General features: G+C 45.6%; 1 protein-coding gene across 1 annotated transcript in view; it reads right to left on the reverse strand.

Annotated features, from left to right (window-relative positions):
* Emilin2 (elastin microfibril interfacer 2) overlaps nucleotides 1–17,288 on the reverse strand; it is a 57,012-nt gene that overhangs the window by 22,781 nt on the left and 16,943 nt on the right. The window contains exon 3 of the mRNA XM_021217560.1: nucleotides 2,563–2,738. Coding sequence (XP_021073219.1) covers nucleotides 2,563–2,738 — 176 coding nt within the window. The remainder of the gene's footprint in view (nucleotides 1–2,562; nucleotides 2,739–17,288) is intronic.

Below are 17,288 nucleotides of genomic sequence, written 5' to 3' on the forward strand. Positions count from 1 at the left end.
GGATGACTGAGATGATAGATGGAGGATGACTAGTTATGGATGACTGAGAGGATAAATGGAGGATGACTAGTTATGGATGACTGAGAGGATAGATGGAGGATGACTAGTTATGGATGACTGAGATGATAGACGGAGGATGACTAGTTATGGATGACTGAGAGGATAGATGGAGGATGACTAGTTATAGATGACTGAGATGATAGATGGAGGATGACTAGTTATAGATGACTGAGAGGATAGATGGAGGATGACTAGTTATAGATGACTGAGAGGATAGATGGAGGATGACTAGTTACGGATGACTGAGGATAGACAGAGGATGACTAGTTATGGATGACTGAGAGGATAGACGGAGGATGACTAGTTACGGTTTACTGAGAGGATGCTGGAGGAATCTCTTCAAGCAAATGCGTTGCTATGTCTGGACGAGGGGCCATGAAGATAACCAGAGACAAATTTGGATTAAAATAGGGATAAAAGCATTAAACACCAATCAAAGGGAGAACATATACAATTACCAACTCTAAGGAACTCCTAGTGCACTCCAGGACTTGGCTATAGAGCCTACGTCACTACTACATTGTACAGAACAAAAAACCATCATGCACAGAAGCTGGAAAACACTGTTGTGCAGCGGGCAAAGAGAGTTACATACACCTGCACCGTTCACAATGAGAAGACAGCAGACACGAGGCAAAGCCCTAGACTCAGCTAGTACTCTAGTGAGCTGAAAACGTGGCTCAAGGGTAGAGCATCTGTCTTCTGTGAACAAGGCCCTCGGTTCAATCCTCAGCCCAGGAGGCAGAAAGGGAAAAGGACTATCCACCACTGTTCCTCATTAAACGGATTGATTTGTGAAGCTACATATATACAATATGAAAAAGAAAAGATAAAATAAAACCTGAACTTAAAATTATTCTGGGATTCAACAGGCCCCTACTTGACACCTCCTACAGAGTATCTGTCACAATGTCTTGCCATAACCTTCCAATGCTTATCTTAGATGGGTCAGTAACTGTGTTTTCCTCCTGATAGATTTATTCCAAATACCAAGCTTGCCAGATAAAGAAGATCAAATAGTACAGGCATTTTTGAGATACTTAAATTCACAGTCTGTCTCTCTGAACTCTGCCTCCTGCATGCTGCTGTTAATGACATAAAAACACCACAGTAGGGCTTCACTTTCAAATTCACCTACCACAGTATTGGTATTCATCTATGGATAAAGGGCTAAAGAGAAGGCTTAGAGGTTAAGAACATTTGCTGCTCTTCCAGAGAAGGTCTGAGGAGTTCAGTTCCTGGCTCCCATATAGGGTAGCTCACAATAATTCACAACCAAGGGACCAACCAAATGCCCTCTTCTGGGCTCTGTAGGGACCTGCAAATATCACACACACACACACACACACACACACACACACACACAAGAGAGAGAGAGAGAGAGAGAGAGAGAGAGCAAGAGAGAGAAACAGAGTCTAGCCACTTGAGGCAAGAAGATAAACCTGGAGGGCATTGTGTAAGTACTATAATCCTAGCACAGAAAGATAAATACATAGGACTTTACTTATGCATGAGATCTAAAGAGTCAAACTCAGGCTGGGCGTGGTGGCGCACACCTTTAATCCCAGCACTCGGGAGGCAGAGGCAGGCAGATGTCTGAGTTTGAGGCCAGCCTGGTCTACAAGGTGAGTTCCAGGACAGCCAGGGCTATACAGAGAAACCCTGTCTTTAAAAACCAAAAAAGAGTCAAACTCAGAGCCACAAGGAAAGGAGGGTTCCAGGGACTGGGGTTGGGGGAAATGGTGAGATGCTGACCAAAGGCACCCAATTTGGCTATTAGCATGAACACATTCCAGAGATCTAAAGCACTTTTTGTTTTTCTTTCTGGGCAGGGGATTGACTGACTAACTTAATGAGGGCATCCCTCCACGGTACATGCTATATCAAACCATTGCCTCAAACACATTTACTATCTGAAAATTTACTATTTTAAATTTAAAACATATATTTTCCTGTGCTTTACAAAGCACACATTCACAAACATACATTCACCCATGTATATGCACTGCTTTAGGAATAAAATTTATTTAATTAACAATCTACTTTACAAAAATATTTCGACTCATTACTCATTTCAAACCTTGAAGCTTTAAGAGCAAAGGCGAGCAGCTCCTGAGACTTCTGACTTGGGCTCAGCTTTGCAAACAGATCATCCAAACAGAGAGGGGGCACATCTATTTATCTTTATATTATCCGTTCACCGATTTATTCATTTATGGAGACAAGATCTCACTTTGTAGCCCAGGCTGGCATCAGATTCTCTGTGATCCTCCTGCCTCCGCCTCCCAGATGTGCACCACCACCCCTGGCTAAGCTACAAGTGACCCTAATGAGGAAATTTACTTGCAAGGAAATATGTGCCACCCAACCTCTCCTGCCCCTTCAGATAACAATCCCTCTACACAAGCATTTGCTCAGTCGTCCATTACAGACCCTGCCCTTGGTAACAACACCAGGGACATCAGATGTGACCACCCACAGAGGGTACCAATGAGATGTTACCTGTGGCTTTCTTCAGGTTGTTTTTTGGTCGAGCTGGTGGGGGCCGGGGGGTCTTCATGCGGTCTTTGGGACCTTCTTGACAATCTGGTCCTCTAAAGCCAGGACAGCACCTCCATTCCAACTGTGTCACTATCTTGTACCTAGTGACAAATCTGGGTCTAAAGTTTACCCGATACCTAAAGACAGAGAAAATAGGGTCTCACTTTAGTGGCCACTAGTTATTAAAAGAGTCTCCAGTCCTTCCATGCTGGCCCTTGTTATGATGTGAAATGTCCTGCATAGGCTCTGCTATAAATACTTTGTCCCTGAATGGTAGCACTATTGTGGGGGGTCCTGAAGGCCTTAAGTGGAGCCTAGCTGGAGGAGTCAGGCTCTTGGAAGTCTATGATCCCTGCCTCCTTCTCTTCACACATGCCCCGCTTCCCGCTCAGCTGTTGTGGATTTGCTCTAATGCTTGTATTATGTTAATCGAGTTCCCAAAACTGCATGAAAATCCATCCACATGTAAGAGGCTGAGGGTCGGGCTGGAGAGATGGCTCAGTGGCTAAGAGCAATGACTGCTCTTCTAGAAGTGCTGAGTTCTATGGTGGCTCACAAACATCTGTAATGGGATCCGATGCTCCCTTCTGGTGTGTCTGAAGACAGCTACAATGTAATCATGTACACTAAATAAATAAAGCTTAAAAAAAAAAAAAAAAGATGCTGAGGGACCCTGCTCCCTGTTGGTTCTGATTGGTAAATAAAGTCACCTCAGTGGCTGGGCAAGGAAACAGAAGTGGGACTTTAGGGTTTGCAGGCAAGGAGACAGAAAGAGGGAGAGGATGCAGCAATTTTTCCATGCTGGGAAAAGCACGGGACAGAGAGACAACTGAAATGTAAGAGCCAGGGGAGAATGGCCCCAACTTCCCCCCATCATTGAGTCTAGGGTAGCAAAGATGGAATATAGATTTTAGTAAGCAATAACTCAGGAATATGAGGGGTGTGAGGTGTTAGCATTGAGTTGTTTAAAGCATATTAAAATCTAAGACTCTGTGTGTGTGTGTGTGTGTGTGTGTGTGTGTGTGTGTGTATGTGTGTGTGTGTTTCACTTTGGAACCCTGAACTTTGGGATGGGTAGCAAGGAATGCAGGGCGATTAGAGTAGGATTAATCCCCTACTGCTCCACCCAACCATCCTCTATCTTATGCTCTCTCCCTGCTAATAGTTCTGTTCAAGAGTGTGAATCCATGCAACCATGGACTGGACCTTCAAAAGCGTCGGGCAAAATAAAACCACCTTCCACCTCTAAGTTGTTTCCATCCAGCATTAAGTTCGGTAGCCTGCATCCCTCCCTACTCCTTATTGTTTTATTTTGGTTTGGTGGGTGGTTGGGTAGTTGGTTGGTTGGTTGGTTGGTTGGTTGGTTGGTTGGTTGGTTGGTTTGGACAGGGTCTTGCTATGTAGGCCAAAAGTAGCCCCCAACTTGCAATCCTCCTCCCTCAGCCTCCTGAGTGCCACCAGATCTGGGTTTTCCATGTCTTACATCCAGGGAAAGAACCCATCCCCACGATATCTGTGCAATACAGGTATAAACCAAGCTTCAAAATGAGTTTTTACTTCACCAGCAATTTCTGTTCTGCCACCCACAGCTCTTTAGGGATACTATTCTGGTGCAACTCTGGGTTGTTTTGTGTTTTTTGGGTTTCCCCAAAGCCCCGCCTGCCATGAGCTCCCAGAGTCCCCTATATATCTTTTTTCCTATGGGACATTGGCAAGGGCACTCACAACTCTTTATAAAGGAGTCTTGACCCATGCTTCCAAGGGCAGAAATTTGGAAGCTGCTACAGCTTAGATGAATGCCCCAAAGGCTCACATGAGTAAGGTTGGATTGCCGGCCTGTGGTAGAACCTTAAGGAGGCAGGCAGGACCTAGAGGGAGGAAATTAGGTCATTGGGAGTGTGCCCTTGAAGGGGACATTAAAACCTTAGCCCTTCACATGGTCCATCGGGATCTGCTACCTCAACCCAGGCCCCAAAGCAACAGAGCCAGCCACGTGTTAACACCAACCTCTGAAACCTTCTGTCAAAGGAAACCTTCCCTCCATGAAAACTGACTGACTAGCAGAGAGGCTCTGAAGCCCTGTTTACAGCTCATGTGCCAGGAGTGGCAGTGTAGCTCAGTGGTACACTTGACTAGCATGAACCTGTGGTTTGCTGTTTTGAAAAGAAAGAAAGAGAGAGAGAGAGAAGGAGGGAGGGAGAGAGGGAAGGGGAGAGAGAGGGGGAAGAAAGAAAAGAAAAGAAGAGAAGAGAAGAGAAAAAAGAAAAGAAAAAAGAAAAGAAAAGAAAAGAAAAGAGAAGAAAAGAAAAGAAAAGAAAAGAGAAAAGAAAAGAAAAGGAAGTTTTCTTGATACCAGAGACCTTCCCGGGGAGCTATAAAATTCTGTAACTGGGTCTGGGACAGTAACAGTCCAGCAGCTCAAGCATACACGAGGACCAGAGACAAGGGGTTCAGCCAGACCTCTGCTCACAGCATAGACAAAAGCCCAACCACACAGGACAGCCTCCTTACACTCAACTCAACTTTCAGCTTCTGGCCTGGAGCCATCTCCTCTTGATCCTCTCTCTTTCTCTCTTTCCACACTAGACCAACAGCTGGACTTCTCTGTGAGCCAGTTTCCAGAGAGCAACGGGCTTCACATAGCTTCCTTGGGGTTGCTATGTGCTGCTCTAGGGGGGACTTGGAATGAGCTGGTGTCTTGTGGTGGGGCGCAATCAACCAGGCAACTCCAGACCAACTCCAGCTGTGCACTCAAAGTTATATTCCTGAGAAAATTAGGAATTCCTACAGGGAACAGTGTTTCCCAGTGGTCAAAAGTACAACCCTGAGCCCTCCATGAAGGCTTTCCCCACCACGGAATTCCTGAAAAGCTCCTGCTTAGCTGTCCCCAGGGTAGCAGTTCTCAACTCCAGTATCAGAATCTGTACCCCAGAGGAGTTTCTGAAATGGGCCTGGGGTGGGCCTTGAGTATATGAATTTAGAGATGCTCCTGAGATGAACCAAAGAGGAAGTCTAGCAAGTGAAGGGAAAAGCAAAGGCGATCGCAAGGGATCCGGAGCTCAGAGCAGGAAGGAAGATGTTTCAGTGTCCTTGACAGGCCAGTGAGAGGGCTCAGGGAGTAAAGACACTTGCCATTGAGCTACCTCACAGACTGCATGAGCCACATGGTAGAAGAGAAGAGGCAAGTCTTCCTCTAATATCCACATATCCACATGTACACACACACATGCTCACACACGTGTGCACGTATATACATTCATGCTCTTACACATGAACACATACACAAACACATATGCACACACATACACATTCAGACATACGCTCAAACATACTCACACATATGCTAGTATGTACATACACACTGACATATACACTAAAAAACACCACACTCACACACACTTGTACTCCCACATACAGACAGACTTACACAAATCATAAACACTACACACATGCATACACCATACACACTCAGATACACTCACACATCACATACATTTACACACGCACACTCTAACACACATGCATGGAGTCATTCATATTCATACTCTCATACATACATACTCACACATGCACACTGACACACACAGACATACTTTCAAACACACATACATTCTCTCACACACATACAGGCACACACACCCTCACACATGCTCATTCACACAGTCATACACTCTCACACATACTCACACTTATACACACTCACACTTATACACACTCACACATAGACATTCACATGTGCACACACATAACTCATTTTAAACGTTAAAAGACAATCACATGGGCTCTACTGCGTATATTTGCCCACTTGTCACAAACAAGAAAACGGAGACTTGCAGGTAAGATGCGTTGCCCAAGTTCATTCTCGAGTGGTTGGAATGGAAACTTTTGGGTTCTTCTGTAACACATACACCCTTCCAGCATGCAATAACAGCCAGCTACTCTCTGGCAGTTTCCCTCGGCTCAAGGCAGCAGCCTACCTGGAGATATTCCAGAAAGCCCTAAATCCTGTGGGAGGACGCATCTGACCTCCCCGCACAGCAGGCTCCTGCTTGAGCATCTCCTTCAGTCCAGATAGACACCAGCCTTGGGCTTCCTCCCACCTCCACCCATGGAATCCCTGCACACAGAGGGACGATTGCACATCCTGCAGACTTGAGGAGAACATCACGCTAGAGGAATGTGTAACCTCAGAGGAACTCTTGCTCCTCGGAGCATTCAAGTGGAATGCGAAAATGTGTTGGCGTACGGGTCTGCCAGTAGATGACAGCCTGCAGGAAACCTTTCAGATAAGGCTGCACCCAGCAGAACAGACTTTGTCCCTTGGAAGAAAACAGAGTGGTAGGCTGCACCCCACCCATGCCACTGGAGCCTCCCCTTAACCCTGAACCAGGAGCTGGAGGGTGAGGAAGGACCTGTTCCCAATGTGCTGTCACTGTAAGGAAGCTCATCCCACAGCCGGGTCATCTGAGTTTCCACCCTGCTCTGACGGCCTGGCCTACTGCCCATCTGACCTGGGTCAGCCATTTGCAGGGGTCTTGAGGTCCCCTTTGGGTTGTCTTCCTGACAACATCTCCAGGTAAATGCGACAGCAGCAACAGCTGGAAAACATCAGGCGGCAACCTCTGGACACGGAAAAGCTCTGAGGAATTTCTCCCTCCATTAAGTGACAGGCAGGCCCCTGAGGTGACCTTGGACCTTGCTAGGGGGTCCCTAGGGTCTGCATGAGGCACCTCTGAGGGCACAACACAGGGTTAGCCAAGTCCCATAAGCCCCAGCTAAAATGGGGTTCCCACTAACAGAACACCAGTCTAAAGGGACTCCAGAGTTTGGGGAGCCACTCCAATTCCCAGGAGCCCAATCACACAGGGCACTGCAGAGAAAGAAAGAAATAATCCTACCCACTAACTTGTATAAACTTTCAGGGGTGTGGCTTAGTGACAGAGCTCTTGCTGGCTTGAAGGCCCCAGTTTTTCCGAAGCACCAAAAACAGCCAAGGCCTTTACTGCACGCCCATTTCAGAACTCCCCCAAGTGCGAAGTGTTCCATTTGCTACCTCCAGGAGCCCACCCACCTCCTTAGGATCCCGAGCCTTTGTGCACTGGGGAAGTAGAGCTAAGATAGTGCTGTGTCCCCAAGCGCCTGGCCTGTGCTTACAAGGGAGGAGCGTGCTAACTGCTGACTGAGACAGTTAGCTCATGTCCCCAGAGTAGGGCAGACACAGCAAGGAAACAGACAGGGGTCAGTCAAGGCAGAGAGAGCACAGGCTGACTCAAGTCACAGCCTGGCTCCCTTCCCAGGCTCTCCCAGTTGGGACCCGTGTCAGCACCCTGTATGTGTGGTGGAGCCCTGTCTACAGCTGTGGCTGACGTTTGCTTCGGTTAAAGAACCTGCCTATACACACCGCCAGAACCCCGACCCACAGCCCGCACTGCGGTTCATGCTTGCATGCACTGTGCATTTGAGGCTGGGCTAAATGCATTGTGGCCCATAGCCACCACTGTGGGGACTTATGGGCAGTTTCGCTACCCTAAAAGTCCCTGACTACTTATCCGTCTTTATCCTCCTCCCCAAGGGACTCTGGTCTTTATTTTCTCCCTAATTTCTCCAGAATGTTGAAGATCTATAACCACAGGGCTCTTCTTAGTCTCGCTTTTTCGCTATGAGGGGTATTTCTGGTTCCTCCTGGCTTTTTGTGACTTGACAGATACAAAAGGCAGGCAGCCTACCACTGACCTACACCCCAACTTAAAACTTTGTTTGTTTGTTTGCTTGTCTATTTGTTTTTTTTTTCAAGACAGGGTTTCTCTTTGTAGCCCTGGCCATCCTGGAACTTACATTGTAAACCAGGCTGGCCTTGAACTCAGAGCTTCCAGATGCCTCTGCCTCCTGAGTACTGGGATCAAAGGTGTGTACCACTGTGGCCTTGCAAGAGCACTTCTTTTTAAGGCATTGTCTAAAACATCGTTATGAAATACAACATGTCCTATTGCAGGAATTCCATGAAAAGTCATCAATCATTAATGGGATTAACAGTTTGTTAATCAAACAAAAGTACTGTATCTGTCCAAGTTTGTGTGATCTAATATCCTATTTTAAGATGAAAACTTTTTCCTCTGGTCTAAGCAGCTGTGAATTCTTCAGTCTTCTCAGAACTAAACTGGACTGTGTGGTCCTGGGTTCAGGATGAACTACATAAGAGCCATACACCCAAGGATGACCCAGAGCTGTTCTGTCCAAGGTGCCCACTAGTCACACCAACTACTTAAATTTACATTAAAATAAAATCAAATATTTAATTCCAACAGCCACAGTTCAAGTACATCAGAGTATAAATGTTACCACAGAAAATCCCACCAGACAAGAGTTTACTGAAGAGGATAAGCGAGACTGTTCAGGAAGCTGCAGGGTAGACCTTGATTTTCGACCTCTATTAAACCACGCTTTCTGAGCCCAGCAGAGGGGAACAGACAGCTTGTACAAACACACCGAATGAAGCTCAAAAGCAAATCTTTGCCAAGAGGACCATGGGCTGCTGTTAAGGGACCATCAGCACAGGCTCCTAAACCTACATTTGGCATTCACCTATATTCTATCGACTAAAGCGGTTCCCCCCCTCCCCCCAGTGGGGACACGCCTCAGCCTGGGACTTTTCCAGAGAACACACTTTCTAGTAAGTTCTTTCCTTCCACTCGCTGGCCTGCCACAGCCTGAAGCCAACTTTTCTGGCTTAATTTGGCACATGCAGTTCTGGTGGTGATCAACCTAGGAGGATGAAGAGAGGACCATACAGAATGACTCATCCCAGAGGATCCCAGGAAAGAAATCCGTGTGCTGCCAAGTCACTTCTTCCCCCTTAGACCTCAGCTCAACTCGGACTTACTACGTAACTGAGTGTGACTGTTCATCCTCCACCCATCTCCCCAGTGTTGGGACCACAAGCATATACCACCACGCCTAATCGTAAGTGGTACTGGGGAGTTGAACTCAGGCCTTTGTGTGTGCTGACAAAGCCAGCACGGCTGACTGATCCAGGTCCCAGCCAGTGATTCTTTTTTCAGGATAAAATGGCACTAAAATACATATAACATAAAATTTAGCACCTTAGCATTTACTCATATATCTATGTATTTATTGGTACAGATTCAAAACCAGAACACTGTATATCCTAGTAAATGTCCCATCTCTGACCTCACCCAGCCCATCATGACCATTATCATAGGATCAGGTCTGTAGGTCTGTGGATGATGTTAATCTCCCTAACTTGCCAAAACGAAAATCCTATAGTCACCGAACACATATTCCCTGACACATGTAACCCCTACTCTGTGGTCCTGGTCATCGCTTCCTCTGGGAATTCAATGGCTCCCGGTGCCTCTTGACCACACCATTAAAGCACTTGTCTTGTTTTTTTTTTTTTTTTTCCTTGTTTTTTTTTTTATTATTATTTTCTTTATTTACATTTCAAATGCTATCCCAAAAGTTCCCTATACACCCCCTGCCCCCCTGCTCCCCTACCCACCCACTCCCACTACTTGGCCTTGGCCTTCCCCTATGCTGGGTCATATAAAGTTTACAAGACCAAGGGGCCTCTCTTCCCAATGATGGCCGATTAGGCCTTCTTCTGCTACATATGCAGCTAGAGACACGAGCTCAGGGGGTACTGGTTAGTTCATATTGTTGTTCCACCTACAGGGTTGCATCCCCCTTCAGCTCCTTGGGTACTTTCTCTAGCTCCTCCATTGGGGGCCCTGTGCTCCATCCAATAGCTGACTGTGAGCATCCACTTCTGTGTTTGCCAGGCACTGGCATAACCTCACAAGAGGCCACTATATCAGGGTCATTTCAGCAGAATCTTGCTGGCATGTGCATTAGTATCTGGGTTTGGTGGCTGATGATGGGATGGATTCCCGGGCACTTGTCTTTTCATCTAGCCTTTTTCACACCCTAGTGGTTTTTGCATGTTGCAGGGGCATGTCTGAATTTCCTTCCTGTCTTACAAGCAATTCACTTCAACAAACTTGGTCTCCTTGAGAAACTGACAAGACGGTAGACTGATTTTCTAGGAACCACAGACATGCTTTTCCTATTTTTGTGGGATTTTTTTTTGTGTGTGTGTCAGTGAATGAGTAAATAAATGAGCTTTTTCTGTTTATTGACCCTCTGCCAAAAGCAAATGCAGTCAGGCGGTGAGGGCCATAGCGCTGAAAGTGATTCCAACACTGAAATGCTGGAATTTTAAAACACTTCCCACTTGAAAGTCAAAATGGTCATTTTACACATGGCCATCTCTAAACATGGTCTATGCAGCATCAGGAGATAGACTCTGGTCCCTAGATCCCTCTTATGGTTCCATTCCAAGCCAAAATCCTAATTACAGCTTAAAACACAAATTCAAAGTCTATCTTTCCATCCTTTTCTGCTACATTACACATTTTTAATTGGATCACCGCATGGAGAATCTAACATGGAAGCAAAGAAATGTGAAACATGTAGCTTGGCCCTTTAGGAAAATTCCCTTAAACTTTAAAAAGCCAGAATGCTTAGGCCATGATATTTTTTTTTGAAATCTGAAATGTCTATATGAATCTAAACATCAGGTTAATGAGTCTTGATTAAAGTCAGATTACAAGAAAGTTTTGAACGTGTTGTAAAGCAACAGATCCTAGATCAAAGCAGTGCGTTCAGAATGAAAATGTCCTTCCAGGAAGGGCATTCTGGTTCCTGGAATGAGGACACAGTTGCTGGGGGAGAGCCTGATTATAAGATGATGGCTTTGCTATTTCCTCTTGAATTAATTTCCTTACACACTTAGGGACAAGTTAGGTTTCAAAACCCACTCAGTATTTTGCCCTGATCATACAGAGTAATGAGTAGGTTTCCCCACACAATTTATAATTATCCTGAAAAAAAAAAAAAAAAAAAAGAACGATCTTCATTCCTAAAGAAGGGGTTAAAGAAAATTCAGTGTCAAGCCCGCCCCAACTCAGCTACAGCAGATAATGGAGCTGTTATTCTTGGGTTCACTCAAGCTTGGGACCTGCCTTCTGAGCAAGGCAGTCGGGGTTATCTGGTGCTGGCTGCATCCAGCCCATCAACTATAGATTAAGGCTGTGTTCCAAGGAGACCGCATTCTCAGCCCTGAGAAGTACATCCCCAAATCAAGTCACTGGGCGTTGGGAAAGAAAAGGGAGTCTGAGCGTGAGCCAGCTCACATGGTTTTAAATAAGAGCTCTCTATGGGAGGCCCATCTCCGTGGTAGGCTGGTCTTCCCATATGGACGGCTTCAGTCCTCATACCTCCACTCTGTTTCCACATTCCTAGCAGCAGAAATCACAGAGAGGCCAGCTCCCAGTCACTCCCTAATGAACTCATCCTTGTGTTCCCACAGTGTGGACCATGAGAACATCTGCTGGCCTGCGTCTGTGAGCCAGCCTTTCTTCTCTGAGCTACTGAAGAAGAATCTAATTTTTAGTTGTGTGTGTGTGTGTGTATGTGTGTGTGTATCTGTGTGTCTATGTGTGCGTGTGTCCTGTATCTGTGTGTGTATTGTGTATCTATGTGTCTGTGTGTGCATGTGTGTCTGTGTGTATCTGTGTGTATCTGTGTGTNNATGTGTGTGTGTGTATCTGTGTATCTGTGTGTCTATGTGTGTGTGTATTGTGTGTCTGTGTGTGTATATATGTCTGTGTCTGTGTGTGTCTGTGTCATCTGTGTGTAAATTCATATACACTAAAAATGTACATATGTAGGTCAAAGGACAACTTGCACAAGTTGGTTCTCTCTCTCCACCATCTAGGGTCTGGGCACCAGACTCTCTTTGCCAGCCTTGGTGACAAGTACCTTCACCCACTAAGTCATCTTGACAGCCTAAGACCTCTATTTTGATCACTCCCTTTCTTTTTGAATTGTCTGGACACTCCTACAAAAAAAAACAAAAACAAAACCCAACATCCTAAGTCCACAGCTCTCCTTCACTCAGCTCAGAGGCGGTTTTGCAGCCTCTGTCCCTCCTGTTTCAAAGCTCAGTGAGCCTCCGTCCATGTTCTCAAACCGCTTCGGAGTGGTGGATACTAGGCACATTTGGCTGTGCCATCCAGCCCCTAATTAACTCCAGGCCTTTCCACAAAGTCTCTGGACTGTGGCAAGCCTTTAGGCCACACCCATCACAAGGTCGCAATCCCCCAGAAACAGAAAACCTAGAGACTGAAGAAGCTTCTCCGTGGATATAGGAAAAGGGTTTTCTGTTGTATCAACTCATGCTCACTTTAAAATCATCATCCTCCGAAACGCAGGGACACTGCTTTCTAAGCTATGATCACACTGGGGGGAAGGATAAATGCATCAGCAGGAAGAAGTTTGCACCCATCTGCAGACACCAAACCCAGCCGCTGTTGCTGATGCCAAGAAGTGCTTGCTGACAGGAGCCTGATATAGCAGTCTCCTGAGAGGCTCTGCCAGTGCCTCACACATACAGATGCAGATGTTTGTAGCCAACCACTGGACTGAGCACAGGGTCCCCAACCAAGGAGTTAGGAAAATGACTGAAGGAGCTGAAGGGGTTTGCAACCTCATAGGAAGAACAACAATATCAACCCACCAGACCCCCCAGAGCTCCCAGGGACTAAACCACTAACCAAAGACCCATGGCTCCAGCTGCATATGTAGCAGAGGATGGCCTTATCTGACATCAATGGGAAGGGAGGCTCTTAGTCCTGTGAAGGCTGGATGCCTCAGTGTAGGGGAAATGCTAGGATGGTGAGGCAGGAGTGCATGGGTGCGTGGGGGAGCACCCTCATAGAAGCAAGGGTAGGGAGAATGGGATAGGGGGTTCCCGGTGGGGAAACCTGGAAAGGGGATGACAGTTGAAATGTAAATAAATAAAATATTCAATAAAAAAGGTTTGCACCTCTTATAGCTTCGGAGTCCTTGAATAACACGGTGATGGAAGCCATTCTCACTCACCTGTTCTCTGCTAAGAGAGCAGGCTTTCTCTTTGGAAGAATGCTGTCATCACCCAACCCCCATGCCAGGTTCTAAATATATAACAAGTATCAAAAGTGGAGGGCACTGCTCCCCAAGATAAAGAAAGAACTGGGGCTGGGGAGATGGCTGAGTCAGTAAAGCATTTGACATGCAAGAGTGAAGGCCCCAAGCTCAGATTTCCAGCATTAAAAATCTGGTCTTGTAGCACACACCTTTAATCCCAGTGCTATGAAACCTGAGACAGGGGGATTTCTGAGGATTGCTGGCCTATCTACGCAATCAAGTTCAATGAAATGCTCTCTATTTTTTTTTAAAGTAGAAAACAATAGAAGAATAATCTCTAATATCTACCCACCTTTGTACAACATATATATGTGTACCCATGGTCATGTGAACACATGGGCACATAGACCTCCACACACGTATTAAAAAGTATAATTGTATATAAGCTCTTAGTGGGACGGGAGATGGGGGAGGCCCCATGGCAAAAATAGGAAGTAAAGAATGCTTTCCCCGAGATTTACTGCAGCATGACATTGAAGTCCAAGAACGTATATACGTTGTACAGCATTGGTGTTCTAATCTTCAAACTGTCACTCTAGTGTGGACTCATGGGACTAGATTTTTTATTAGAGACTTAGAAGGCATGGGGACCTATTTCTAAGCCAACCCAGTGTGGTTCTGAGGACAACCAAGAACCCAGGAGGCTCAACACACCATGAAGCTGTTCAAATTAACACTATACCTAAGAATTAAAAACCAAACTTCCAAGAGCAACCAAGACAATTGTCACCACGAACATAATCTGAGACTCGCATTTACCCCTCTTGTGTCTCCCAGATATGAAAAGCATTAGATAATAGCTGACAGATCTTCTATACAGCAGATTTGGTGTGTAAGTAAACAAGTTTGCTATAAAATCTAAAATACAGGTTCCTTCCACAATAACGGATTCAGTTGATCACATGATGAAGTTATGCCCCAGCTCTCCAGTGCTGAGCAACGTGAACAGGCAAAGCGTCTTGTGCTAAAACCAGTGTTGGAAACCCAGCATTGTGATGTACACACCCGTGATCCCGGCACAGGGTAGACAGGGAATGGGCTTCCAGAGTGAAACACTGTCCAACATGTATACGCTAAAAATCAAGCTGTAACCACGACATCATCCTAAAGCTGTTCCCTCCCTTGCAAGGACGCAGGTCCTTCCTCTTAAGACCCTTAACAAAGGGCTGGCCAGTGTGTCAGTAAATATTCAGAATAGCTTGGCCCCAGCCCTGGGATCTCCCTTCACGTTCTCATTCATTCATTTTCCAGGGACATTAGGGAGTGGAGTGGGGTCTCACTATTCGGCACTGGCTTGTCTAGAATTCACTACGTGGATGAAGATGGCCTCAAATACGTGGCAATCCCCCTGTCTCTGCTTCCCAAGCACTCAGATCACAGGCATGTACCGCCACACCCATCACATTCTAACTTGGGCAATTCTCCCGCTACTCATGAGTAAGTCCTGGCACAGACTAAGGCCAGTCTCCTAAGTGTCCATCTTCCTGGATCTCCCACCACTACCCAGACTCCCAAAGGCGAACTGACCTTGTGTGTGTTGTCAGACAAACACTGGACAGTGAAGCTCAGACTCAAACTCACATCTGTGTTGGTAGGGACCTAACCATGCCCCACCTCCAGGACATTTGAGTCCTCAGTCCCAGCACCACAGAAGGTGGCCTCACTTAGTAAAAGGACCCTGTAGTGGCTATTCCTGGTTGTCAACTTGACTATATTTGGAATGAACTACAATCCAGAATTGGAAGGCTCACCAGTGACCCTAATCTGGAGGCTGAGAGATAGAAGTTTCTGATCTGGATCTTGGTATGGAGATCTTGAGACACGGTGGCGATTGAATCCAGAAGATTAAGACAGGGAGATCTCTGAGTTCAAGGTCATCTGGGATTAAAGGTGTGGTGGCACACACCTTTAATCTGGGCTACACCTTCTGCTGGAGACCATATAAGGACATTGGAAGAAGGAAGTCTGGTTCTTGCTCTTTTGCCTGCTTGCCGTGTGGGACTAAGTTACTGCTAGATCCTTGGACTTCCATTCACAGCTACTACTGAACCATTGTTGGGAATTGGACTGCAGACTGTAAGTCATCAATAAATTCCTTTACTATATAGAGACTATCCGTAAGTTCTGTGACTCTAGAGAACCCTGACTAATACAGACCCATAGCAACCCAAGATCGAGTTAAGGTGAGGCCACTACAACAGTGACTTGTGCTCATTAAAGAGGGATTAAAACACAGATATATATATAGAGGGATGATGCTGTGAGGAACTAACTACAGGAAGAAGATGGCAGCCTCCAGCAGGCCAAGGAGGGGGGACCTAGAACAGATAGGTCTGTCACACCTCCCTACTCCCCACCCCTGGAGGACGTACCCTTGATGTATTATTCTCTCACAGCCCCTTCATTTCTCACTGCTCAGTTCTTGGCTCGGTTCCTTTCTATGGTGGCATCGCCCTTCTCTCAGTTTGCATATATCTCTTGGGGGGCCATAGAAGAGCATCATCCAAACAGCTGTAGAACTCAGGGAATGAAGCCCACTGGTTAGCACAATCGTGCTGGGTGTGCCTCCAAGAGGTAGAGCCTGAGGACCACGTGTCCTGAAGACTTCCTGCTGCTGTGGAGTTTCACTCTACCTGACTTTATGAGCACCACATCCCATATAATCCATGAGTTGTGTGAAAATTCTAAGGCTTCCAGTCCGTCTCGGAGCAGTGTCATAGGCACCTACAGTATTAGCAAGAGCAGTGTCATAGGCACCTACAGTATTAGCAATTGACCCTTCTCAAGCACTGCTGCTGAAACAGATTAAGGATTCAACCACCACCCTTAGAAAGAGTTCAGAGATTGTTAGTCAAGTTAGGTTAAGATGTTTTTGTTACCGCCTGGATGTGGAAAATCTTGGGGAACAATTTAAAGTTCAGAAAGGTACCCATCTGATTATTGATGGAGGGATGTGGCTAAGGTCGGGGAACAAGAACGATGGCAGCCCAACTAGTAGCAGATGGCATGCCTCTCTTGTACCCATTTTTGCCCTCAGCTTCCTGACATTATTTAATAAAAAAAAAAAATGTCAGTAAGTAGATGTGCACCCTAAGGATTGTTTTGTATAAAAGTTTAGATTTGTGATTTTCTTAAGATTTTTCATAAGATTACTTTTTAAGATAAATAATAAGATGAATGATCTTTTCTTTGTATCTGCAAATTACAGCCTGCCAGTAAGAGAAACTGGTTAAGAAAAACAGCTTGGTTACTTACACTTTTGTTACTCTATAACGATTTGCTTAGGTATAATCTATATATGTAGATTCATAGGAATACTTTGTCTTTTACCTACTATATGTAAAACAACCATGTAAGTGCTTTAGAAAACAAGCTGGGTTTTTGTTTTCATTGTAACCATTCACTTAAAGAAAAAAAGAATGTAGCCACATTGTAATTTTTATACTGTTTGAGAGATTTTGCTGGGGGGTATAAGCTATGGTAGAAGAAATAAAGTTGTTGGAGATTATTGGAGCCTTGCTTCATCTACACACTTCATCTAAGTGTGTGTGTGTGTGTGTGTGTGTGTTTATGTGTCTGTATGTCTGTGTCTTTATGTGTCCCTGTGTGTTTATCTGTGTCTGTGTGAGTCTGTGTGTGTC

This window comes from Mus pahari, chromosome 18 (genome assembly GCF_900095145.1).
Source record: "Mus pahari chromosome 18, PAHARI_EIJ_v1.1, whole genome shotgun sequence".
In the NCBI taxonomy this organism is placed as follows: Eukaryota; Metazoa; Chordata; class Mammalia; order Rodentia; family Muridae; genus Mus; species Mus pahari.